Source organism: Zophobas morio, unplaced genomic scaffold (genome assembly GCF_036711695.1).
Source record: "Zophobas morio isolate AGI-343-1 ecotype UQ-CSIRO unplaced genomic scaffold, CSIRO_AGI_Zmor_V1 ptg000226l, whole genome shotgun sequence".
Lineage (NCBI taxonomy): Eukaryota > Metazoa > Arthropoda > Insecta > Coleoptera > Tenebrionidae > Zophobas > Zophobas morio.
The window spans coordinates 23,275-50,387 of NW_026972330.1; the positions used below are offsets into that span (position 1 = coordinate 23,275).

Here is a 27,113-nt window from a genome sequence, read left to right on the forward strand (position 1 = left end):
TATTATCCTAGATCGACCAATGTTATAAGATATCATACATTCATATTATATTTTTTCATTAAAAATTTTTATTATATTTTAAGTTTTTTTTAAAATTTTCTTTGTTACTTTTATGAACATTTCTGTATTTATTTGCAAAATACTTTAAACAAAAATAACTATATTTCTCATTGCTCTCTTTATATATATTTTTTACTTACTAAATCCTACTCTTTTTTATTATTATTATTTTTTGTTTAAATATAGTTCTCATTATTAAGTCTTTATGCCTTATTAATTAAACAAAATGTGATAACTATATTTTTCTAAAGTTAAATATTTTTTTAATGCAATTTTTTTCACTTTAATTTTACTTAAATATCAGTAATTAAAATAATATTATTTTAATAATTAGCAAATTACTTATTCATAAAGTCTTATTTGTTACCTACTAGTCAAAACTTCCTATATTTTTTTGCGTTTAGTATTGTATATAAACATGTTAAATTAATCTTATTTTTTATTTTTTAATTTATACAAAAAGATAATAAAAATCTTTTCTACTTTGAAAGTACCTAATAAATTTTTTTTTGAGTATTTTATTTGCTTTTTTTTGCTCTCAACTAGGCAAGTAACAGTTCTTCGCTTTTGATTTGTTTAATTAAAACTTAAGTGAGTAGCTTTTCTATTCTTTTTACTTACCAACCTTTTTTTTAATTTTTTTATTGTACGATAAAAAAAGGGATATTAGTTTACTCATTAACAAAATTTTTTGGTCCCTATTTAGGCAAGAAAATAGTTAAATTAAAAAATTTCTTAAAGTGATATTATTATGAAGTATATATAGCTAGAATAATGAAATAATTTTTTAAAAGTTAATTTATAATAAATAGATCAAATCTTATTAAAACAAAAAGCGACGTTTCCCTTAGCAAATGAACTTTCTACCCTTTTCTTTGTAGCTTTACCAAATTTTATTTTTTTTTAAGAAAAGATTATTAAAATATCTTTAAAAAATACTTTCAATGTTTTTTAAACTAAAGAACTTCTTTTCAAACTGTTTATACTATAATAACCCTTTGTAATAATGAAACTACTACTGCATTTTACTAATAAATGTTTTATATATTTATTAACGACTTTTCTATATAATTAACGCGTGGGCTTTACAACTTACATCACTATAATATAAAATATTATTTATTCAGTTTAACTATATTAAAAGTTAAAGATGAATTGGAAAAGAAGTTGTTGTGAAAACCAAAAAGGATTTTCATGTTTTTTTTAATTTATTTTGTTTAGGCTCTTTGTGGCTTCGGAACCCGCCATTTTAAATTTGCCTAATTGGCACAAAATTGTGCATAGTGACTTCTCATTGGATTCTTCAGTTTTGAGCAAAATCTCCGACGCCTCTTCGCCTGAGCGCTCTGGTAAGTTTTCATTTTGGAAGAAGGGAAGATGGGCCTTCATTGAACAAAGAATAATCTTTTTTGAATACATTGTAAACCGTATTGGATGTCTAACATTCATAGTGAGCTGTTTACATAGTAGTGTTCCACTAACTTTTATAAAAGTAACTTATTATTATCATATATTTTTCTTTATACTGATTTATTTTTAATAATATTATTTATTATCTAAAATGAATTTTAACAGTATTTCTTCTAGATTTTATGTTTTTCATTTTAGTAATTTAAATTCTGGTTATATATTAAAACTGCAAGTTTTATAATTTTTAATTTAAATTTTACTTATTATCCCGCAGATCCTCAAGATCTTGCTAAAACGGATTTTGCTTCTGAGTGTTCTACTTCCTATCTGGTTTATTTTATTTACTTTTAAAACTTATCAAAAATTGTAATTATTAATAGATTAATATGTTATTAATTGACTTTCTTATGAAATTAATATAAATTACTTTATAACATTTTATCACAAAACAATTAATAAGAAAACAGTTCTTTATATAATATTTAATACCTTTTAATTAGTTAATTTTTTTTCTATAAACTTTTTTATACGAAATTATTTTACTAAAAATATTCTTTTTTTAAGAAAAAACTTTACGTTCTCTTATTACTTTAATTTTTATTATAATTATCATAACGCTCAGAATTATTTCTTAGAGATCATCGGGTTATTATTTTTCAATTTCTTTTTAGGAAGTAAACTGTAAAAGTTTTATTATGAGCATTATTATAATACAGAAAACATTAATTCTTTATTGAAGGAATTTTTGAAAGTTTTATTATTTAAGTAATCTAAAGAAAATTTTGCAGGATGAAAAAATTTCTTGGCAGAGTACTTCCAATCTACCGGGAGAAGGCTTTTTATTATAAATCGAAAAATACTTACCCTTTAACTTCTTTAAGATTTACTACTGAAAAGCATAATATACTTAAATTTTTTATAACTTATAAATTAATAAACTTTTAAATTAGATGAATCTTAATTTTTTTTGACGCAGAAAAAAAAATCCCAAGTTGTATTGAAGGTAAGCAGAAACCTCGAAGCCGCTCTACAGACTACAGTTGGTTTTTTTAAAAAAAATAATTATTAATAATTTTTAAAAATATTATTCGTTGGTACCACATCCGATTGCTCAACTTTAGAAAACTTTATCATGATTCTACTTGATTTTTTTTGCTGTAAATTTCAAAAGTTATTTCTTTGTTATAAACTTGTGTTTGTTTTTTATTATAAGCGAGAGACTTTTACATAAATTATTTTTTTAATTTAATATATTTTAGAAAGTTTAATTGGTGCTTAAGTCGTCCTTTATAAGAAACTCGTTATGAGTAAAGTTAAGAAATTTACAAAAATTAGAAACTCAATTCATAATTTTTTCTTGCAGATTTTTAAATCGAAATTTAATTTTTTTTTATTTTGGATTTTTAACAACGTAAAAATATTTTATTTTAAAAAGTACACAAATTATTTAAGATTATATAAGGTTAGTTTACCTTGTTAAAATCGTGAAAAATTAGAGACAAATTTATAACAATTAGAGCGTAATAAATAATAATTTGTTAAAATTAGATTGCTTTTTAGTTTATTTATTTCTTGTACAAAAAAAATTGTGCAAAATTTTAGAACATCCTACCAACTCGTTGATTTTAGCAGTTCTTTTTATATTTTTTTTACTATTTTCAAATTCAATTGACTATAACTTATAAAAGTTCTTTAGAAATTCATCAGTTTGGAATTGCTCTCTTTTGCTATATTTTAGATTTACAGTTAGAAAAATAATTTTAAGGAAAAAAATAATTTAAATCCTTTAATTTAAACGTCAATAAGATTACTAAATACCTTTTTTTAATTTTTGTTACTCCCCTATTTTCATCTTTTTTTTAATTGAAGGCAGTAGTTTACGCAAAAGTAATTTAATTATAATCCCTTCTTGACAGAACGATAGCTAAACTCATTATAGCCACAGAAATCTATTAGTAGAGCGCTATGTTTCACCGCGAATTAATTTTTACACCAAACTTTTCAATTAATTTTTACAAATAAATTTTCATAATTAAAAATATAATCCAAGACACAATTGAAATTAGAAGAACATTTGGAAAATCTAATTAATTGAGATTCGCTTCCGAATTAATTTTTAAATCAATTATTTATCGCTTAAAAATTGAGCAACTAAACAAAAGGATAAGTAATTTTTGTCGTGCGTTTTGCTGTCTTATTTTTCATACAATAATTTTAATTTCAAAGATTTAAATTCTTTTACTTATATTCATAGTTATATAATATCGGTTAATCAGTTGACACTACTACTTGTGGGTCACGGCTTGCTCTTTTTAACTAAAATTTTTTTATGTGCTTGAAAAATAAAATTTAAAGAAAATAAAATATTTTTAAGCTTTTAATAAAAATTTAATATCTTTAACTGTAATAGTTATTATGGAAAGTTTCCGGAATAAAGCCGTTTCACTGGAAACAGATTATCTTTTTTCTACACTTGAAAACAAAAGTTTGGATCTTTTCCAAGGGAACTCAAATAGAAAATTTGAGACACGGGAAAGTTATAAAGTTTACTTGCAAAAAAAAGTCAAATTTAAACAAAATGTACTTTATATAAAAAAGTTAAAGTAATCTTAAATATTTGCGTGAAAAAAAAAACCGTTCGTCGCAGAAATAATTAGTCGGGGAGCGTCTCTTAGATTTTAATTTAGAGGTATAAAGCGGAATTAAACAGGAACTAAAAAAAAAGGAGGAAAAAAGATTTAAATAATTATTTGCTTTTTACTTACCTCCGCACAAAAATTACAAAACAGAATATTTACAGTTTACTAGAAGTTGTACATCAGTAAACAGCCCTATAATTTCTGCCACTTAACTGCAGAAGATCTCTTATTACTGATGTAAAATCCTTGAAGTAATTAAGTTTCATCTTTAAAAGTTACCTTCCCAAGCATTCTGACATAGTGTTTTTTGCTAATATTTTACTGTATAGAAAGGGACTTTTTGCTTTGCACTAAGGTAGAATTGTTTAGTAAAAATAAATTTATTGATAAAATGTGCCTTAAATAAAGATTAAGAAACTTTATTGTCTTTAATTAGTCTTGAACCAGCTTGTCCTATATTTTTTTTATAAAAAATGAAGTTCAAATTAACTTTTTAGCTGGGCTAAGTGGAAGCATGACGCTCCGATTAGTAACGCAATTCTTTAATAACTAGTAATAAAAAGCTTTAAAAAAAGTTGCTTTGCCTTTTAAAATAAAGAATACCTTCTAAACAGAGACTAACTTTTATGGTTTTGAAGTCCATTAATTCCTTTTAAAAAAAACGAAATAAGGTCAGATGGGTTAATTAAAATATTTTTATTACAGACGAGAGTCCCATTAATATATTAGATAATATAAATTTAATAAAGATTTACTAATATCGCTTGTTTTTTTATTAAGGAAGTTAATAACAAACTATTGGAAATACGTAATTTGAATCTACATTTCTCTTCTGAAATGGAAGAAACTAAACATCTTGAAAATCTTGTTACGGACTTGGAGTCTAAATGTGAGATGCTGGAGTTAGAAAAGCAAAAAGTAATTCTAAAATTATTATAATTAATGAGCACTATATAGAAGACAATAGGCACCATTTTTAGAGTTGAACTTTAAAAAGCAAAGTATACTAACATTTACCTATAAAAATTATGTTATTTTACATTTTTAAAGTTTTGAACTTCACTTGTATTATCTAAAATCTGTTGTTGTACAGTAAACTATAGCCGTTTCATAGAAACGCTACATAAGAATTCTTTAACAGTTTTAAAAAAACTTATCATTGCCGCCTTACTATAGTAAAAACTATATTTTTAATATTATTAAACTATTAATTCAAACTTGGCTTGTTTCATCTCTCGTTGGTCGCGCACAAAGCGATCCTTAGTATTATCTAGCATATAACTAATTGTCGGACTATTCAAGTTTTTTTTGACTTTCAGATTGAAATACGCAAAAAAGTAAGGTTCGTTAGGTTTCATAAGACAAACGCCGACTTGTTAGTTACGGAACTCCTTAAAGTGTTGTGTTGCCATCTTTTAAGAAGTCTTAAAAATGACAATAAACAACACTATTCCAACTTTATAAGTTATTTATTGTTCTAATTAAAACCATTTATTTCTAACCTATGCAATTGAAAGGCTGATCTCATTAATATAAATTAGAGAAATAGTACGGTCTTAAAAATAATTGATTCTCTTAAATATACGTGCGTTGTGATGTAAAAAATACACTCTTGAAAATATTAAATAAACGCGCTACAAAAGAACTTATCTAATAGATATCACAATTAATTATAATATTAGTATCATATTTCAAACGCTAATAAAAAGAATTTTTTTATAAAATGGATACATTTTACTCTAACTGTAATCTCTAATTGGACTTATTTTATTATTTTATATATTTAGCTACTTGAAAGTCTCCGGAAAACTGCAAGTGTAAAAAGTTCCCTTCAGCACAAAGAAGAAGAATTACGAGAATTATATGAAAGCTTAAAAAGTGAACTTAATTGAGTTTATTTTTGTGCTTCAGTTAGTGCGATAAAAAGTTATTTAACTTAAAAATAACTATTGTTCTTCCAAAATATTGCTTATAAATAACAATCACCGTTTAAGCGTAATAGGAACTTTGTTAAAAGTAAAAGCAGAGAAAACTTTCATATTAATAACCCGATTCAGCTTTAACGCAAAAAAAATTGTTTTGAAACTTGCTTGTTAGCGCCATTGACAATTAAAAAAAGTTTGTTAAGATTATGTTTATATGTACAAAAATTTATGCTAAATAAAAAAACAGATTTATATTAAAGTATATGGTACTCTATATAATAAGAAATAATTATTATTTAAGTTAATTTGTTTAAAAAAATATTTGCTTTGTTAGACAAGCAATGTGATAATATTATTGTGTCGTAAATTTTTTATAAACTTTATTGTCATAAAAGTAATTAATAAATAAAAAAAATTTTGTAAAGGGCTCGCTTTTAATATTAAACTGTTGTTGAGTAGGAGTGTGTAGTGGTAAGCAACAGAAGAGCACCAAGAAAAACGTTTGTATCGTTACTGACCAAAAATAAATATATTCGATACTCAACTCTGGTGTATATATTAGATACTAAATTGTTTTAAATAGTGAACAAAAGAAAAATAATAAATTAAATTTTTATACGACATAAAAATTTTATCAGTTTAGAGTAACTAATATATAAATATTTACTAAAGTCTTATCCTTTTTCTAAAATGTCCTTTCTTGTAGGCCTTTTAACAATCCCTTCTAAAGATAAAAGTATAGAGGTACTTTTAAGTCTCTTTTAATACTAATTAATACCTTTATTTTTATTCTTACAAGAATTATTTTCTATAAGCTGAGTATATATGCATATTTATTATATTTATATTTTTCATAGTACTTCTTCATATTTATCCCAATTCACTTATAAAACTTGCCTCTTTATAGGAAAGCTTGAGTGTTAATGTAAGAAATGCGCCCGAAGTCCAGACTTTTCAAGAATTGGGTAGAAATGTGCTTAAAAAGTTTTTTAAATTAATAATACTCTTTTGTCTACAAGTATAATTTTTTAGTTACTTTTTTCTACGAGTCAATAGCACCATTGACCTATTACTTAAAAAGTTTAATTAATTGTTTCTCAGACTAAAACTTTTGTGATTATTGATATATTTAAGTATTTTAAAGTAAAACTTCCACTAAACGTAAAACAATTATTCTCATTTAACTACGTAACGGAATTTTTAGTGACTCAGAAATTGTGAAGACTTGGTTAATCTTTTAGTAAAAAATAAAATTATTTATTTAATTCTTATAATTTTCGTATAATTACGAAAAGAGTAAAAAAGAATCGCTTTCTCACTACTACTTTATTGTATCTTTGTTACACTGTACCTGCCTAATTTAGGTTATACGGCACAAATGGTAAGTTTTTTTGGTTTAACTATAATTACTTGTATCTTTAAAATAGCAAAATATTCCCGAATATTTTTAACCTTTGTTGAACTGGTAGCATTAATTTTTAAATTGCAACAAATTACTAAAAAAGGAAGCATCTTTATTTAGAAGTTGTCATAAAATAATCAATTAATAATGCTAGTGAATAAAAATATTTGTAAAATTGAGTAAGAGTGCATTCTGCATATTCTTTTTTGTGCCTCTCCACGAGGAAGTACTATAACTGTTCTTAAAGAATGGATGGGCTTGCGGAAAAATAGATTAAAAATATATAACACATAATATTATATATATATATGAGTTGAAATAAAAAGGATAAAAGAATATTTTCATATCAATCTTTTATATTATAAATCAAATTTTTAAATTTTCTTTTAATATAACAAACATAATATTAATTTTCAAAAGTAAAAGTCTATAAAACTGGAAGGTCTTTTAAAAATATATAATACTATCTTACAAACAATTTTTTCCACAGAAAAAAAATGTGAGAAGAAAGACCTAATTACTCTTTTGCATGATGATTTTACAAGGGCTCCTACTTTGGGTTTTACCTATTGTTCTTGTCTATTATTACTTATAATAACCTTTAATATATTTGTGTTACTTGCTAACCATAATTTACCAACTTGTTTAATGCATATTAGTATTAAGTCTGTTCTTTTATTATTTGATATCATAAATAACGTCGTGGCCGAACGTAAACAGCATAAGTAAAAGTAACTTTTACTATAAGACTTTTAAAAGTTTTATCCTAATAAAACTTTCCTTTTGTTTTTCACCAGCCGCTGCAGTTGTAGTCATAAAATCTGCATGTCTGTGCAGATCGAGTATAAAAGTTTTTATCATACTGTACCTAAAAGAGTTTTGCTCAGTTCATAGGCTCATTCTTCGCAGTTGCTAATAATAAAAAGTATTTCACTATTTTTGAATATTAACTTATAATACAAGAAAAGTGGTCCACGTCGAAGGCGTTTTACATAGTTAGGCTAACCACTATATGTTATACAAGCTTTCAGGGTTAAGGGATTTCTTTAAGTTAACGTAAATTTTAGTAACTAGAATAATTTTTTATTTAATATTGTAAATGATTTTAAAAAAAAAGTTTAGTTTATCTCCTAAAAACCCAAACTGCATTTTAAGGTAGTCATTTCCTCCAACTAAGCGGAATTTCCAGATGTAAAAAATCGTTAATGGGGTTTTTTTATTATAACTATGAAAATTCTCGTAACCAATCGTTTACTACTCAATAATAATTTATAGTAATAATTTTTTTTCTCTTTATTTTGAGTACGGATAATAATACTTTTAATTTTTCAGCTGAATCCAGAGAACATTCAAACCCCTTTGACGATCCCTTTGGGCTTTTTTACAATTTTAGCGATAGCAGCAACAACAGTTACTGCAAAGATTTATGGAATCTCGATCTATTCTCAGAAACTTCAACTACCATATTGCCTAAAACTACTTACGAATTTAAAAAAATTATAAAGGAAACTTCCGATGATCCATTCGCTGTAAAAAAATTTTTAAAATTTTATAAACTTAGACTCTACATATTAGGTTTCATTCTTAAAATATTATTATACACAGGAGCTTCCAGACTTTATTGCAAAACATCTCTCAGAAGAGTCAATTATTGAATCTCTTTTTACTTCTCAACCCAATAATACTAATATTAATTAAACAAACAGAATGGAACATATAAATTACTATTAAACAGTCTTTATAAAAATTTTAACTTTATTTTGTCTTATTTCTACCTTAATACTGATTTTAGCAACTTTATATATACATAAATTTTTTTGTCAATTAATAATTTTCTTAATGTAGCTATTATACAAGCTTCTATCAATTAAAAAAGAAATATATATCTCAAACTTTTTAATCGCATTTAATAGATCATCGCTTAATATGCAGTATAATCTTCTCATGTTTAATTTTAAGCGACTTTCTATATCGAATTTTACGTTTAACAATTGCCAAACCCCATGGGTAATAGCAGTGAAAGAAAAAGAGCACTTTTCAGTTAAGCTTCAAAATTTACACTCTTCTAGATAATTTTAAGGTGAGCGAGTTAACTCCATGTCTGTATCACGTGATTGGATTCCGGTTTCCTTTTTGCCCTTTATACTATTAACATATTAACAACCTTCATAATGAATAACGATACGTTTGGGTTGACACTTTTAGGGTGGTTTAAATGATGTTTCCATATTTGCGGTATCCTTTAGGCACTGCATTACATGTCTTTTGATTTGTTGTAGCAGACAAATTAATTGTTATTGCAGTTGTAAGGATAAATGCTTAATTTTCTCATCCAATAAGCGATAATATCGCTTCGTTTTTTTTAAATATACCTTACTATTAAGGATTGGCATCAAAACCTTTCTTATATAGTTTTTACCTACAGAAAAGAGTTATCAAGATTATATAATTTCTAATTTTATAAGCTACAGAATAACCATTTACTGCGATAATTACATTTTTATTTACACTTTACACCAGTTACAACTCTTTAACTTTGATCAAAGTAAATTATTCGCCCGAATTGATAACGAGTGCTCCCTTGCTTACAATCCTTAGTAACGTTACATATTAATTTAAATGGGTAAGTCTTATCTCATTGAGAGCTACTTTTTTTTGCAAAATCTTAAGGTCTCTCCAATAAAATCAGAAGAAAAACGAAAACTAGTATAAATATAGATTTATAACAGAACTAGAGTAATGATAAAATAAAACGGGTTTAAAAAAAAATTTACTTGATGAGAACTGATATTCTCTTTTTGTTCAGAGTTAAAAATTTAAATTGTATAGGCTGACCTTTAAACCATAATTGATTGCATTAAATTTCTAACTAGATTAATGATATATCTTGATACTCTAAAATGAGGGCACTAGGAACTTTATCGAGACTTTTGCTTATAAGCTTTGGTTTACTAATAAGGGAGAAATCTCCTTTCATTTTGCTCAGAGTAATAAGAGGTAATTTTAAACCCCTGCCCAATATCGTGTCTAGGTTTCGCTTGGAGAAGCAACTAAGAGCTTACCTAAATGATCGGAAACATGAGCGATAGGAGTTGTGTTAACAACTCAGTTTTGACAAAATATTTCAGTCGGATATGTACGATTATTAAACGATAGTTTTACAAACTTATATGGAAGAAGGGATAACTGTTAATAACTTATTAATAGTGAAGTACAGTAATTATTAGTATAAATAAATGTAGACACCAACAATAAATTGCTTACCAAAAAAGGTTACAAGTACCATAAGTTTAAATGAACAAAGAAAAAGTAGCTTGGTTACTTCCTTTATCTAAAATATCTTAGCCTCCTATTGCTACTCTACGTACATAAATTGATAAAGATAGCATTTATACTTAGATAACGTAATCAAACAAAAAATATATATTATATGTAAAAGTTACTTTTAATGTTATAAAACTTTTAAAAGGATTCTTAAGTATATTTATGAGTTGTTAGCAAGGAGCTTCAAGCCAATCGTCCTCCTAGGAAAGCTTTAGCTTTTAAAAAAGAAGTTAGAAAATAGTTAAGCTAGTTTGCGCTTCTTCCTTAGCTTATAAGCGTGACGGTAAACATGGTCCTCTACAAGTCCAATCCATATTTGTTTGTTATAGGTATAATATCTGGCTTCTTCTTCGTTTATTGGACTAGAAAGATCCGGATTATGAATAAGATGACAAAGAGACTTAAATACTATTTACGTGACAACAGATATATGTTGATTAAAAAAAACCCAATAGTAGTAAAACTTAAAAGTACCATCTAAGACTTTAATAGTAGGTCTCCAGTTCTCATCTTTTAAAATGGGAATACAAATAGTCCCATTCTCATCAATATTCGGATGTTTTATGGGAGTTAAAAAAGCAAGTTTGGGGGGTCGGAAAGGGTAATTTTCTGGAAATTCGATGGAAAACTCAAAAGCGCCTTTTTTATAGGGTGGCTGACAGGGAACTAAAAGCCCTTTCCATCTTAAAATATTGTTATCTTTCAACTCAATGTCCACAATTTCAGAAAGATTAGAGTTTATTACTTCGTAATACTCCTAAATTTTTTAAAATTAATGTCTGTTGATTGCCCTAACTATAAAAACGTAAAATCTAACTGTTAGACACTAAATTAAAAATTACAATACAAACCACAATAATAAAAACTTTTATGTTAAATATATGAGTTATAAGACGGCTAAAGAAGAAATGTTTAAGTTATAAACCTTTTGGCACCTGCGCGTGCTGGTCATGACTACACAAAGAACAATAGGAGGGCGCCACGGAGTGGACTCAAACTTAAGCAATACAATATCTTTGAGCCTAAAACATTGCACACGAGTTTAATAAGTTTAGCAGTAGTGTATGTTCCGCGTCTGTTTCTTATTAGTAGTGACCATTAACGCGCATCTACTTAAAAATAACTATTTACAGTTAAACATAGAGGGGGAAAGTTCATTTATTTTTGGGAGGTATATAGGGGGAACATGTGCTCAGGTTAACTTCAATTAACTACAAAGTTTGCTAAAAATGACTTTAGCAGTTCTAATAAACCAAAAACCTTTGTTTCTCACTTCAGTAATAAAAATTTATTTTTTACGTAGTTGAAGCCTCGTATACACTTCGTCATACCTGTTTTATTTCTATTTAATTTAAGATTATTGATTTTTTTTCATATCCATCCAAGGCAAAGGGAATACACTGACTTCAGATTAAAGCTGCGATCCAACTGTTTCCTTTTTAAACATTTCAAGGACCACTAATGTGACAATTTATTTTCCAAGTTTGGTAGTAAAAATATATTCTGGAAGATGTTGGGTACGTACTATTGAAAAGGTTATCCAACTAAATGGTTGCAAAACTCAAACCTCAAAATTCCTATCACAAAAAAGATTGTTATGTTAAAAATAAACTCATTCGTTAAGAGTGGAAAAACTTAAATTGATAGCAAACAATTTTTTTTAAAAGTTATAAGCTTGGCTAGTGCTCTTTAATTAAGATGGTTACGCACTAAACAGGTAAAATTAAAAGAACAAGAATGTAAGCAAAGAAACATGAAGAAAAAAATGTTGAAGCATTCTTTTATTAACATATTTAAGCCTGTATTTAATTTTTTAAATGTACCTCAAATTAAACCCAAATATTTAAAGGACTATTGCACTCCTTTTATAGATATTTTACAATGGTAAAAAATACTCATGAACCTAAATTGTTTGTAATTCGTTCGTAATCTTGTTTCGTGCTTCTAAGCATTTCATAATGAAGGTAATTTGTTAGCTGTTCTTCTTAGCACACTGGGTTATCCGACAGAGATTTTAAATTTATTACTTACCATGGTGAAAGCCCCCTTTTAACTGAGGACAGTCACTTGTTTTTTGGTTTCTTTAACGTACCGGCGGCCCCACTCGCCTGGTCATTTAATTAATAAGTTATCCTACGCTTCCACTATAAAGAAACTGTCTTATTAGTTTAGTGGGCTTTTCTTGCGAGCAACTTTGATTCCCATATAATCGTAGTTGATAACAAAGTTGTTTTATAAATAATGACTCTAAACGCAAGTCACTGCCGGAAGGCAGTTAGACTTTTACAACAGTTCACTAGGTCTGTGTCCTGTGGTTAAAAAGCAAAAGCCATGATATATTATTCTAGTACACAAAGAAAAACAAGATAAAATTTTTTAATTGATTTCTTGTTAGGCACGGGCATACTACGACCAGTCTTCGTAAGAGACCTTAAACCGCTTAATCTGAATTTCCCTCTTATGCAGAAGTTAGGGCACGAGTACCAACAGTCTACTCTCTTTATAGAACTATAATGACCGTTCCGAAGGGAGTGATAAAGCGGGAAATATCAGGCCCGGGTTCCCACCATTTTACCTAGCTGGAAAACTGCTAAAATCACCACTAGGGGGAGGCAGCTCCTGGGCGCAAGATCTGGAGCTATTAGGATTTAGAGAAAATAAAGAAAAATATGAACTAACTTAAAAATATGTCTAATTTTAAACAAAAGTAAATAATAAAGAAATAAAGCTAAATACAAAACAGAGGGACAAGGGGAGAAAATTAGATTAGATTAATCGATGCGATTGTTGTTATTCTTTTAAGTTTAATATATCATCAAATACTCTAAAATATCTAGATTAATTGATAAATCAATGTTTATTGGGTATTGAATTTAATACTTTTTTTAATAAAATGCTTTAAATTTTCATTGAATAAAATCTTGTTAAGGCTATCTGAAAACATCGGTCGGCACCACTGCTAGGCCTCGGCACCACTGCTAGGCCTCCCCGACTATAGAGCTCCTCACCCAGAAGGGAAGAGCCCTCTAATAAATATTATATGTAATATGTTATAAGTGTTATGTGCTGTGTTTACATATTATTATCTAGCATGCGTCACAAGATTTATTTTCTTTGGTGGAATTAATTTTAGTTGCAACCATTTTAAATTAGCATAATTATATGTGTGAATCTAGAACTTAAACAGACATTTAAAGCTTTCGCACTAGGGTCTGATTCAACAAACGAGGATAATGTAATAAACAGAAAGGGGTAAAGGGGAAGAAAAGAGAGGAGAAGGCCACAAACAACCACTCACTTGCTTTATTTTCACTTAAATTTATATTTTCCCTTTTGCAAAAATTACTGTTCCTGAATTCTCACTTAATCGAGTGGATTTACTTATTAGTATGTGTTTTGCATTCTGCCAATAATGATTAAAACGTTTCTTTCTTGGGCTTACGACCTTATGACAATAACTTCCGCACTCCACGTATGACAAAACAGTTACTGCACGTGATGACAAAAGCGTCATGGTTCTTCGCGGCTAGACCCATTGCGCAGACTCTATGCCATTGTTCATTATGACTGGCTTGCCAGACACACTAATTTCTTACCGCTAAGAGAGCTTATTTACGAGCTACAAGGAAGGAGTACGCTATCGCTGTGACTGTTGCACAGATGAAAAATTTTATGAAGAAACCTTAACAATCCAAAGCTACTATGTAGTTTGTCCGCGAATTATTTTTCAGAGAGTTCAAATTTTAAGGGCTATTGACTCGAGCGATCACCAGGAAAAGTCATCTGCAGATATATAAATAAGGGTCTGACTTTATTGTCTTCCTTAAAACGCCTTTTGCTTAGTTTGTTTTATAAATTTTTCTTTTACTGTTTCCAGTTTTTAGAAACAATTTCTTTCTCATGTTCTTTATGTAAGTTACCCTGTCCTCAACTGTGCACAACTCTGACTTAGTAGTGTCTTACCACCATTCTTGCTAGAAGCTCTTATTAGTTTTATGCTTGTTGGTTTCTTCTATATTATCAATCCTTTGCTCTGGAACAGATCTAGCATGCACCCCTATTATTAATTTTATTGGGTATTATTATGTTAAATGCGACCATAGCATGATAGTTTTATGATTTGCGTTTTTAGCGCTTAAACAAATGTTAAGACTTTCAACCTTAATGTAAGGAAGCTAATTCTGTTACTTTTCTATATATAGAGCGCCAGTAGCGTATTTCTCTTTAAACTATTTTTGCTTCTACGTCCAATTTCTGAGTTTTGTTTTTATTTTACGGTCTTTCCTTAAATTCTATTTCCGCCTGTGAACAGCTTTGCTACGGTGGTGCGTCAGCTCCACCTTTGCCCTAAGGCCTTAGTTCTCTTATTTATCTTTGCCCAAAGTTATTAGTTTACTCTTTTTTTTCTTCTTACTATATATTTTAACTCTTATAAGCCTATCGTTGGGCGTTTATTATCGTCTGAGAACCTTACAAGCTTAAGGGTTGTAACACTTACTACCTTCAAAGAACCTTACTATCATAGGGTCGGAACACACACAATAGTTAGCTATGATTAAACCTGTGATACATTTTACCCTCTTAACCATGTTGAGTAAGCTGATATGTTACACTTAGAATTATAAATTCTGGAGATTTATGGTCGTTTGCTTTTAACGTTTTAAATAGCACAATGAAAAGTATTTTTTCGAAGACTCAGCTTTCAAGGGAAATTAAAGATGTAATGCACAGTTTACAGCTCACCGGAAACATCTATATCCTGTAATTACCCCTACCTTTTGCTCGATCCACTGCTACAATATGAATGCAAAGGTAAGAGCGATGCTGGAATGTTATTCCCAAGAAATGTTACTAATACTTATTACACTAAAAATAACGATTAAAATAATTAATGAAGCTGCGCTTTGACCTCTCATCTGTCTATATTGATCCGCAGATCCTGTGCCTCTGTCCGGCATGAGCTAACGCACACTATTTAACAGAAATGATTAGTTGCGAAGGAAAGCAATGGATAGTTTATAATGACTCGAATATTTTTCATGGAGCCTCACAACGGCCGCCTAATGAGTGTTACTTAAATAGCATTATTGGCATTATATCAAAATGTTAATACACCAGTTTGAAACTAGTTGTGTTACATATATCATTTATAGTGTCACGCTAGATCGCATAGCTTGCCTTTGTGAGACATACCGTCAGTATTAAGATGGTTGGTTGTGGTTCACTCCCTGAGCAATGGACTGATTAGTGCTTATTTCTTATAGGGTAGCGTTCTAGAATGGTATGGTTTAACTGCCAAAATCTCCTTAGAGAAGAAGCTAGTTCAACCTTTATTAATTTAATTACCTTTTTGCTAAGAATATTATTTTTTTAATAATTAAAGTCTTAACCAAATCTGTATAAGAGATACCAACTTTTTCGCTCGTGCCTCGATGAGAGTACTTGTCCCGTATGTCCGCTATACTTTTTATATCTTACCGTAGCGTGGGATGTGCTCGGCATCCTCCACTGGACTGTAATCATAGCGATCTTGGCCAGTTTTTGACAAGATTTAGAGTTAAGCTTTAAAGCTTAGACTGTGTAGCTAGGCTTCGTATGTTGGGCTATGTCTATTTTGAAGCATTTGACTGTTAGCTATAGATTGAAGCTTCGTCCATTGGTGTACGCCATATGGCAGGTCGAGGATTGCTTTTTGTTCTAGGCTGTCCTTCGTACAAGTGCTTGTAACAGACTAGCCTATGCGCAATACACCTCAATCATTGTTATTCCTAGTAACTTCTCGTGGGTTACGGTATAAGGTTGTTCACAGGTTGCCATCCGCCAATGGAATGTATGTTGAATGTAGGCTAATCCAGACAAGGGCCATGTAACCTTCTTCTTTTCCTTGGAGTCATGGGTAATTTTTCCTCGGGTAATTGTCTTGTTAGTGAATACTCTTAGCAATATACATCCGGTATCCGATTTGATGCTTAAACGCACTTGTGGCACTAGTAAAATAATTTTTACTATAAAACCCTAAGAAGCGTAATTATGGTGACCTTCCTCTGTCTAGCTAGTGGCTCCGGGTTAGCATTCACGGCGGAGAGTAACAGTTGGTGACACCGCGTGTCGAAAGGTATATGGTAAAAACTCTATGTTTGCCTAAGTCCTGTGCCAGGTTCTATAGTACTCGTGTCTTTAGGTGTTCGTAATCGTTAGTAGCGTTCTTAGGACTCGTTCCTCAGTACCTGTTTACTTATTAGACTCTGAACTTTAACTGACTGACTTCTGTCAGCTTTATGAAAAGTTAAGTGACAGGCTAAGTAATCTTTAAATTCCCTCGATGAAGCTTGCGCACAATATACTGATGATATGGTCTACGCAAGTTGTCTCGTAGAGGGAATCATGCAGATCCTTTCGACCCTTCACTTAACATCCTTGGTAAGATTGAATAAGTACTCTATCTACGCTGGTCTTCCAGGCAAGTAGCAAAGTCGACGCTAAGTCAGGCCTGAGTCCTAGTATGGGTGATGACTGACAACACTATGTCCCGTTCCTGGACCATTAGTACAGTATAATACCAAACCTAGTTGAACTCTGGGTACTCTATTAAGCCTCAGTAATTGTATACTATAGCTTGATAGGTAACTTAGAATTGGGCTGTGTTAGTGTAGCTGATATAGTAAATTATCGTCCTAGCTAACTATGTAAGTTGCTATAAAGACTAATAGTGTTATCTAGCAGTATATATAAGTATCCAGCATGACTCTTAAAATCAGAGGGAAAATCAGCTAATCACGAGAGCGCGACAAACTATAAATCTTTCATATTTATAGCACTTTACGAAAAATAGTTACCAATCCATGAGGCTATTGTCTTGGTAAGTGATGTGTTCTATTTCAGACAAGATGGTAGAAAAACCGTCCAATAACTGGAAGAACAATTTTAGCTAAGAGAACAGTATAGTGCCAAGGCAATCAGTGGTCCCATTAGTTTTTTATTGCTAATTTAATTGAAAAGCAGTTGAATATTTGCACTTTTTAAAGATCTATTTAATGTGTTCTACTAAACAGATGAATACTTAAGTGCAATAGTTCTATTGTCAGCGCTCCGGTTTACGTCTCAATGCAAGATTATGAAAGCCGATAGAAGTCCGCTCTTACTGTTCGAATTATTATAATGTTACGCACTGTCAGCCCCAGCCCCACCCCTTCCTCTTTGATTATCTTCTTTTTTTAACCAAATAGCTGCTACCATGTTATACTTAAATTTGTCATATGTCACTTTCTTTTAGGTACATATGACCCCTCTACAGTACTGTAAACCGGGGGCATACTAGCCTTTAAACTACTAACAGCGAGCTTTTACGAGAACCTGCATTTTATATGCGCAATTAGCCACAGCCCGACAATCCACACATGCGAGGTGCCTTATGCACGGAAATCACGGCGATTTACTCCTCATCAAAGCCGCAAACTTATTGCATCAGGATCTGCAGTATTACTTAGGACGCTCGTCAGCTATTGTCGTCGTAAGAAAATTACTATTAATGCGGAAGAAAGCAGAGCTGTTTTGTCACGAAGAAGCCCACTATACCACCGCCGCTGCCTTTAAAAGCAAAATAACTCATGGTTTCCCAGGCGAATTATTTGGGGTCATAATTTACAAAAAGCTTTTGTGACGCAAGCTATGTTGCAGCGAAGGTTAAGGGAAACGGATCAAACTCTATCCTTCACTTTAATAGGCTACAAGCTACCAAAATTCCAAATTAATATGTAATTGAGAATATTCCCGAACATTTTCAACTTTCCAGAAAATTTCATTAATTTCATGTATGAAAGCAATGCAAATCTAAAGTAAAGTAGTCCCTATTTTGTGTTTCTTTGTTTCGTTTATTACACTTTGTGTCAGTCATATCGTGCGAGAGGTAATTTATTCTAACGATACTCTACTTCAAGACCTTCAGCTCGAGCTCCCTGGTCACCGTTTGCCAACAACATGCTTTTACCCCCTACGAACGGCTTATTCAGCGCGTTTACCGAAGACTTGCAGAAGAGCTCAATTTGAGTTTTTAATATTATAATAGGGGATATATGAAATTGCTTTAATAAAAGCTTGACCCTAATTTTTATGCTATTACCTTGTTGAGAGCTCTTAAATCCGGTGATTTGGAATATCATTGTAAAAAAATTAAAAGAAATAAAAACGGATCACTAGGAGAGCTAACTTTCAAATCGCCGGGTGGTCTCCAGGGGCCTCGAATCTCGTATCTAGGTCGCTCTTCTCTCGGAGTTTGGATTTTTTTTGCGGTTTTTCACCACTAGGTAAAATGGCAGAAGTCCAGAGCCAATAGTTTTCAATTTTTTTAGTCCTTCGGGACACTCTTAGGCCTTAACCCTTAAGGAGAGGGGACATACAGATTAACAGTTAAAATCTTTTTGTAATCGACCGTACACGCCTTGCCAACAAATAGAAAAATTCGGTGTCCCCAGGCGTCCTAGGATCAGTAAATATACTGGTAGGCGTTCAGTCTTACCAATTTTAGTAAGGAAATACAATATATACGGTTAATTAAATCTAAAAGCCCGATCGAGTAAGGCTAACTGATAATAGAAACTGGATCACTTCACTCCAGTGGTCACCCCTTTCATTAAAAGCTTTGCCTTTTCCCTCACCCTAGGCTCATTGGCGTGCCGCAGGCCTGCCTTTTCTTCATTAACACTAAGTGTCTTAAGACGGTAATGTTACTCTTTCGGAGAAATCACTAATTAGAGTTTGTTCTCGTAACTCACACAAGGAGTGGGCGGTTTCATGCGAGCGCAGTAAAATAGTCAGTCTTCTACCTTGGTAGCATTCCACTGCACTAACCCAATTTGCTTGAACCCCATGACGTGAATCATAATATACGAAAATAGTAAACGTCATTGCTAGAGATACGAAGGCTTATGCTTTATATTAAGGGGGCTGCAAATAGTGTTAGGTAGAGCAGTTATTGTTTTTGCACCTACTTAAATTAAGGTATTACGTAGGTGAAAGCTATTAGAACAAGTTACACTTTACTGCACTTTTGTCAAAACCAATAAATCAAAAAGATTTAAACTTAGCAGTCATATATACGCTAATGTTATTTTGTAAATGAAATGCGAACTTAGCATGTCAATTATTAGGGTTAAAGATACCATTAAACGATCCCTTCTATCTCATTTCCACTCGTGGAGCAACAATAAATGCAGTAGTCAGTAAAAATATAATAACTAATATTTACTTTTTTTAGTTAAAAAAAATTTAGTTAGATAAAAAATTACCGGTTAACATAATCTCAAGATCTTTAACACACTAAAATGAAAACCTTGACTTTGTAATTTTTGGCAATTTGTATGAGGTAATATTAACAAATAAAATACTATTAAATTAATAATAAATATAAAAACGTTAACAAAATACTGTAATAAAATAAAAATAATATGGAAAGAAATAGTTATTATAACATAAAATAACAAAAGAAAAAAATTACTAAATATTAATAAATATAAATAAAACAAAATAATAATATTAACAATATAAAATAAAACTCTTAGTGTACAGCTAATATTTTTAATATTATTAAATTTCCAAATAATCTTTTTCTCTTGTTAAAGATATAATTATATTTTTAATGTTTGTTCATGTTATTATAATTTTTGAAACGGTAGGCGACACGCTATTCCTATATTCTGATAACCTTTCAAAACCCTTTCCATCCCTCCTCGTAAGCGACGTGTAGGCCAAGTCTATATACAATAGAGCTATTGCTTGTACTCATATTCGTCAGTGAAAGTGAATATGACTCGAGAAATCGTAACACTCGCCGTAGGACAATGCGGAAATCAAAGTATACATATTTAGTCATATGCTATTATAAATGTTAAATTTTCCTTTTTTATTGAAAGTTGCTTCTGCATTTTTTAACCAAATTACCGCCGAACACGGTATCGGACCTGAAGGTGAATTGCAAGACTTGTCTACTGAAGTAAATGATAGAAAAGACGTATTTTTTTATCAGGTCTTATTTTAGTTGATACTTTCAGTTCTGTAATATGCTCTGTTGTGTACAAATATTTACTCTATTATAATTATATTATTTTTTAGTACACTTTGGTTACTTAAAATTTTAGCTTTGAAGTCTATAAATTTTTTCTAATTAAAATTGTAAATAAGGAAATAATGTTATTCAAAGTGTAATCTTGGTTTTTGATGGAATAATATTAAGATTTCGTCCTTTTAGAGGTGCTCTTTTAAACCCTGCTTAATAAAAAATAAAGTTAATAGCAGAACCGCGTTTGTGAACAAGTTTGTTTGTTTTGTGTTTTATGGTACTCTTGTAAAAAAATTTAAAAAGTTATAGAGGATCTGCGCTACGCAAAGGCTTGTATAAATACAATTAAAAATTATTCTTAGAACGGCACTGAGTTGCACCTGCGTTTTGTTAGCTGTTTTTTAAGCACCAGTTTGTTTTTAAATTTCTATCAAGTATGTAGCGGCACTAAAATTTTCAGGAAAATAGAAAATAAAAGTGGACGTACGACTTCCCAAATTTTGTTAAAGCTAAATTCAGATCCACCTAAACCCTTTAATGTAGTTTTAATTCTTTTATTGATGCCGAAATACTGTTTTTATATATATGTATGTATGTATATGACTTTAGGCCGATGATGACCATTACGTTCCGCGTGCGATATTGTTAGATTTGGAGCCTCGTGTACTTTATTATAGAAACTCTTATAATTCCAAATATTTTTAATACTGTTAACTTACTTATTTTCATATTGAAATAAAATTAAATAAAAAAAAATGTTCGCTATCTGTAACTCCCGTTTCTTTCTTTCATATCACCGATATTAAAGATTTTATTAATTTTTTTTATCATATACAACTTTTTACTTTACTTAAATCTTTAGTCTACTTGTAATTCTATTAGTTTTTTTTAAGCTTACGTATTACTGTAAATTTATTAATTTTACCGTTAATATCGAATAATAACGAGAGCAAAACAAATTTTTGTCTAATAAAAAAGGCTTACTCCTTCCCTTTGTTTTATTGTATTTATTATTTGTTAACATTAAACAAAACTAATTATGAAAGAAATAAAAAAAACAATAAAAGAAAATAAATTATAAATTGATTGTAATTTTTTATTAAAGGATTTTTAAGAATTTACCACGAAAATATATAAGTTAAGTCAACTATATTAATTTTTTTTTTCCGGATAAAAAATATTTATTTTAAGAATTTTTCAAAGATAACTATTATTAAAGAAAACTCATGTATAATATAAAAGTTTCTTAGAAAAACGAATAAAAAAATTTTAATTATTTTTTTTAAAGTAGATTATACTTTGACGTTTTAGTTAACTATTTTTAGAAATCTTAAAAACTATTTGAAATTTATTTCCTTTTTTTAAAGTTTTCTTATTTCTAATATATTTTCATAATATGAAAAGGTCATCGATGCAGTATTGAATTCAAAAAACGGGAGAATTTATAACAAAGAAAATATTTATAAATCTTTGCAAGGAGGAGGTCCCACTCGATTTGATAATATATTCCCAATTTTTAATGCTCTTTTTCCCCTCCATTTTTATTTTTATTTTTTTAACTTTTTTATACTATTATTATTATTATTTTATCATATTTTGCTAGGAATCGAACTTTTCTAGATTGTTTTAGCTGTATTTGGTTATTTTTTACTTCATTAGAAGAAATTGTGTTTTGCCTTTTTAAGATTCATTGTGGCCGTTTGATGGCAACAGGTGTCTGTTTGCCTCCAAAATAGCTTCTTTGTGCGAACAATTTGTTTATTGTTGGATTTATAATTTCTTATATCTCGGTGATTTTTTTATTTTTTAGTTAGTTGTGTTTATTTTAAAAGAAATTGATAAATAGTAATTCAGTTAATTTTGTAAATGAGTTTAAAAAAAATTAATTAACATTTTACTTTTTCTCATTATCTATTATATAATTATTTTTATTATATTAGAAGAGATTATTTAACTTTTTATTTTACTGTCACATAATAAAAAAAGGTTTGTGTTTTGTATAAGTTTTTACATCAAACTTTTATAATAAATTTATTTATTTTTTTATAAAATTTTTATAATCATAACTGCTGATTATTAGTTACTTTACGTTTTATTCTTTTTTTTTCATAAATATATTTCAAATCTTTATAACCCGCTCTTGTAGATTCATTATATCTTATATTTATAAATAAAACTTTAATATGAGATTTTTTTTAAAAAAATATAACTTATATAAACTTGTTTCTTTTCTATGCTTAAAGTTTTATATGAGCTCTCTTTTTAAAACTTTTAATAGTTTAAATAGCTTATTTATTATTATTATTTTCAGGGGCTGGGAACATTTGGGCGGCCGGCTACTGCCAATGCCACAAACATTTTGAGCCAATAATAGAAATGATCAATAGGGAAGCCGAAGGCTGCGACTTTCTAGAGGTTATAATTTTTTATTTATTTATTTATTGGCTGTTTAATGACAAATTTTATGGATAATTGTTTCATTATTATGCTCAAAAGTTTTTTAAAATTTATTTTTTATTGTTATTTTGAACGACTACTTGGAAACTTTTAATATACTAAAACTTTAATATTGTAAGCATTATTATTCTAATAAACTTTATTATGTAGGAAGTTTATATATAAATTTCATAAAATCAAAAAATTTTTACAGTTATGTATAATTATAATTAAAAGTATAAATCAAAAAGTTTTTGTTTCTTGGTACTATAACTTTTATTTTAAAGAATTCGGTATAAGTAAAAATCATAACATAATATATATAGTGGCTTTAAAAAAAGAATTAATAATACTGAATATATTTTTTTTATTTACTTGTATAAATGTTTTTATATCAAAAATTCATTTAAAATAAGTGTTATTATTTTTATTATTATTATTTATACAAGAATTATTTAGAACCAGAAGTTTACGTTTATTATATTTTTATAATTACAGAAATTTATTTTTTATTTAAAAGTTATTTTCAATATAAAAGTTATCAATTTTTGACTAAAAAACTTTCATAATTTTTGTTTTATTTTTTTTAAGCCTAAAAGTTTTAGTCTTGAATATTTTTTTGACAATAAAATTTTGAACTTTTTCTTTATTTTTACTTTGAAAAGTTTTATTTTTAGTTTTATTTATTTTTATTTTTTCAACTTTACAAATTTTGTTAAACTTGAAAGATTTCTGGCTCAAATATATTTGTATTTACAAAACTTTTTATTGACTGAAAGTTTACTTTATCATTCTTATTCTTATATATGCTGGCAACTTTTTATTATGTTTTCAAAAATTCATCAGAAAAGTTAAAGATATTTTCTTATGCTTTTTTTTGCTTTTAACTTTTTTAAATTTTTTTAATTTATATATTATTAGTATGCTTGAAAGTTTTTTGACTAGATTTTTATTTATTATCTAGAGAAAACTATTGAAGCTTTTTTGCTATAAACTTATAAACTTATTATATGAAAATCTTTAAACTTTAGAGTTTTATATATTTTTTAGTTTCTCGGCTTGTATGTTTTAGGGATTCCAATTTTGCCACAGTATCGCTGGTGGGACAGGCTCGGGAATGGGCTCTTATTTGCTGGAAAAGATATCCGGTCTTCCTTTTTTTGATAAGCAGACTATATAATAGTTGTTAATATTGTCGAGGAAAACTTTTATATTTTAATGAATTTTGATTGGCATAAATGTACAAACTAAATTGTATTTCCCAAAGTAACGTCTTTCGATTGGATAATATGGTCGCAATATATAGTACGTGTATTGCAAGCGACCAATGATTAAAGCGTGCGCTTTGAGTCCAACACTGTTAATGATATACAGTCGGCTTTAGATTACTTTCCTAAAAAACTTGTGCAAACTTATTCGGTGTTTCCCAATATTGGCGAGTCCAGCGATGTGGTTGTTCAACCTTATAATGGTATCAAAATAATAATTATTATTATTATAATAATAAGTATAATAATATTATAAACCAGCTATATTGTCGCTGAAGCGGTTGACTTTGCACGCTGACGGTGTGGTTGTATTGGATAATACGGCTCTTAACAAAATAGCGGCCAATCAGCTCCATATCGAACAACCTTCTTTTAGTGATGTCAACCATTTGGTTTTTTTCTTTATTATTACTATTATTATTGCTATTATTAATTTTTACAGATATCGACGGTCATGTCTGCCAGCACTAATACGCTTCGCTTTCCTTCTTACATGAACAATACGCTTCTTGGTCATCTTTTTTCGGTTTTTTTTTGTTATTATTTAACTAATCACAGGGATTTTATCCTCTCTTGTACCAATCCCACGCCTCCATTATCTGATGACTGGGTTCACCCCTCTTATTGGATTGCATCAGGAGGTAATCGATAATTGTGCTTGCACTTCTACATCGTCTATTTTAAATTATAACTTTTTTATAAACTTTACTTTTGCGTCGCTAGAAGAATTTTTTAAGTATCATTTGAGTTTGTCAAAAAAAAATTCTGGGAAAGTACTACGTGAAGTAGACAAAACGATAATAGAACCAATAGAAAAATTCAGTAGATGCAACTGACTATCATATTTTTATATAAGCTAAACTTGTATAATAATTGGCTAGCTGAACTTAAACAGAGACTTGTGATCCCCCTTATCCTTATTATTTTTTAAGCACGCGAGTATAAGAAAAACGTCTGTCCACGATGTTATGAGGAGGCTGCTTCAATCTCAGAATATAATGATGTCCATTCCTTCCGGTTTTTCATTCATTTTCTTCAACTTTCTATATAGTAAAGTTTTTATTATTATTAAAAGGAAGAGGCTGCTATATTTCTATTTTAAACGCTATTCAAGGAGATATCGATCCAACTCAAGTATTATTATTATTAATTTTATTATTATTATTATTATCATTATTAACATTAATGTTTAGGTGCATAAATCTTTGCAAAGGATAAGAGAAGGCAACCTGGCGACCTTTGTGCCATGGGGCCCTTCCTCCATACAAGTTGTTGCTAATAATAATAATAATAATAATAATAATAATAATAATAATAATAATAATAATAATAATCATTAATAATAATAAAACTTAAATCAGGTGATGATTACTAGACGATCTCCTTTTGTTCACACGAGTAACCGCGTGACTGGCTTTATGCTGGCCAATCATACTAGCGTGGCTACGGTGCAGCACATTTTTTATTTACTTAAACTTCTAATTTTTTTAAATTTTGAATCGCTTTTCTAAAGCTACTCGAAAGAATGATTAAACAATTCAATAAACTTCGCGATCGAAATGCTTATCTTCAAGAATTTCGAAAAGAAGAGATTTTTCGCGACGATCTTGGCGAACTGGACGACTCTCGGTTTCCTTTTTTATTCGTTTTTTATAATTTTACTTCGTTCAAGAAAAATTTTTTAATAAAAGTTATATAAAAAGTGACGTGTTAATTTATAATAGATGATATTGTTGGAAAGTAAATTTTTGTTATTTTTAAGTTAAATTTGAAAAACTGCTTTAATTAATTGTCATAAATTAAGATTATTTATTTTTTATTAGCATTTTTATATTATTTATATACGAATCTTTCCAAATTTTAGTAGATAGTATAATTTTTTTCAAAAAGTTTTGTTTGGATTTAGTTGCATATTATGCAATATATATTAAAATAATTATAAAGTATTATTCATTTATTTTTCAAAGATTATATAATCATAAGACGTAGTTTTTTTTTTTTGTTACTTTGCTATCAAACACTGCTTTGATTAATTTACCGAGAAACATTTGAAAACTTGTTAAAAATTGTATTTTAAAGAATTAAGATTATAATTAGTTTTATTTTATTTATAATTATAGAGCAAAAGTTCAAGAAGTTATTGAGGAGTACAGACTCGCCGAAACTTCGTCGTACGCTGATTTTCCTTCGCCGTTGGATTTTCAGAAGTCGCAAAGTCGCCCTCAAGCTCCTCTTGTTTCTTAACAAGTTTTGCTTACAACTGCTAATAATAAACGATTATTTTGTAAAGAAGTCAATTTTTCATTGTGCATTACAGTAAACGTTATTAAAAAAACGCCTAAAATATGTACTTTTTTTTGTTTGCAATTTAATTTAAGGAAACTTTTAAATTCTAAAGACTAAACAATGTTAAGGATTTTTATTTACAGTTTATTTAATATTTCTAAAGTTTTTTACTTAAATGCATTAAATAGAAAATCAGAAACTTTTAAAGGCAATTTACTGCTTAAAATAATATTTTATTGGATCGTATAAAACTAAATGCAGCAAGCATTATTATAATTTGTCTTAAACCTAATAGTTAAAAGCGTGGAA

At 28.8% G+C, this 27,113-nt stretch overlaps 2 protein-coding genes and 1 long non-coding RNA gene across 3 annotated transcripts; 2 read left to right on the forward strand and 1 right to left on the reverse strand.

The window, feature by feature from the left end:
* The first annotated feature begins 4,717 nt into the window (after nt 1-4,717).
* On the forward strand, nt 4,718-9,143 carry LOC135146388 (uncharacterized). Its single transcript, XM_064078562.1, has 8 exons — nt 4,718-4,780; nt 4,890-5,027; nt 5,897-5,987; nt 6,741-6,778; nt 6,942-6,999; nt 7,927-7,995; nt 8,769-8,965; nt 9,042-9,143. The coding sequence occupies exons 2-8, from the start codon at nt 4,947-4,949 to the stop codon at nt 9,132-9,134; spliced, it is 627 nt and encodes a 208-aa protein (XP_063934632.1). The 5' UTR covers nt 4,718-4,780; nt 4,890-4,946; the 3' UTR covers nt 9,135-9,143.
* A 1,742-nt stretch (nt 9,144-10,885) lies between these two features.
* Nucleotides 10,886-11,758, reverse strand: LOC135146396 (uncharacterized). The gene is made up of 3 exons (XR_010283802.1): nt 11,686-11,758; nt 11,235-11,517; nt 10,886-11,168 (listed from the first exon to the last, which is right to left on the reverse strand). It is a non-coding gene; the product is annotated as an uncharacterized LOC135146396 (long non-coding RNA).
* Nucleotides 11,759-20,526: 8,768 nt separating this feature from the next.
* On the forward strand, nt 20,527-26,762 carry LOC135146392 (tubulin gamma-1 chain-like). Its single transcript, XM_064078565.1, has 16 exons — nt 20,527-20,610; nt 20,669-20,781; nt 21,424-21,477; nt 22,219-22,297; nt 23,126-23,229; nt 24,323-24,398; nt 24,635-24,721; nt 24,780-24,910; nt 24,961-25,030; nt 25,077-25,159; nt 25,451-25,535; nt 25,594-25,652; nt 25,712-25,786; nt 25,880-25,966; nt 26,032-26,147; nt 26,639-26,762. Exons 1-16 carry the CDS (start codon nt 20,562-20,564, stop codon nt 26,760-26,762), a joined length of 1,392 nt encoding a protein of 463 aa, XP_063934635.1. The 5' UTR covers nt 20,527-20,561.
* The last annotated feature ends 351 nt before the right edge of the window (nt 26,763-27,113 follow it).

What these genes read in the sequence shown, in the direction of transcription:
- LOC135146388 (XM_064078562.1), top strand. Translation starts at nt 4,947, where the DNA reads ATGGAAGAAACTAAACATCTTGAAAATCTTGTTACGGACTTGGAGTCT. An exon ending in TGGAGTTAGAAAAGCAAAAA is followed by an intron (nt 5,028 to 5,896) that starts GTAATTCTAAAA and finishes TTATATATTTAG; the next exon opens with CTACTTGAAAGTCTCCGGAA. An exon ending in ATTATATGAAAGCTTAAAAA is followed by an intron (nt 5,988 to 6,740) that starts GTGAACTTAATT and finishes CCTTTCTTGTAG; the next exon opens with GCCTTTTAACAATCCCTTCT.
- LOC135146392 (XM_064078565.1), top strand. Translation starts at nt 20,562, where the DNA reads ATGACTCGAGAAATCGTAACACTCGCCGTAGGACAATGCGGAAATCAA. An exon ending in AAGACGTATTTTTTTATCAG is followed by an intron (nt 20,782 to 21,423) that starts GTCTTATTTTAG and finishes ATATGACTTTAG; the next exon opens with GCCGATGATGACCATTACGT. An exon ending in GGCGAACTGGACGACTCTCG is followed by an intron (nt 26,148 to 26,638) that starts GTTTCCTTTTTT and finishes TTATAATTATAG; the next exon opens with AGCAAAAGTTCAAGAAGTTA.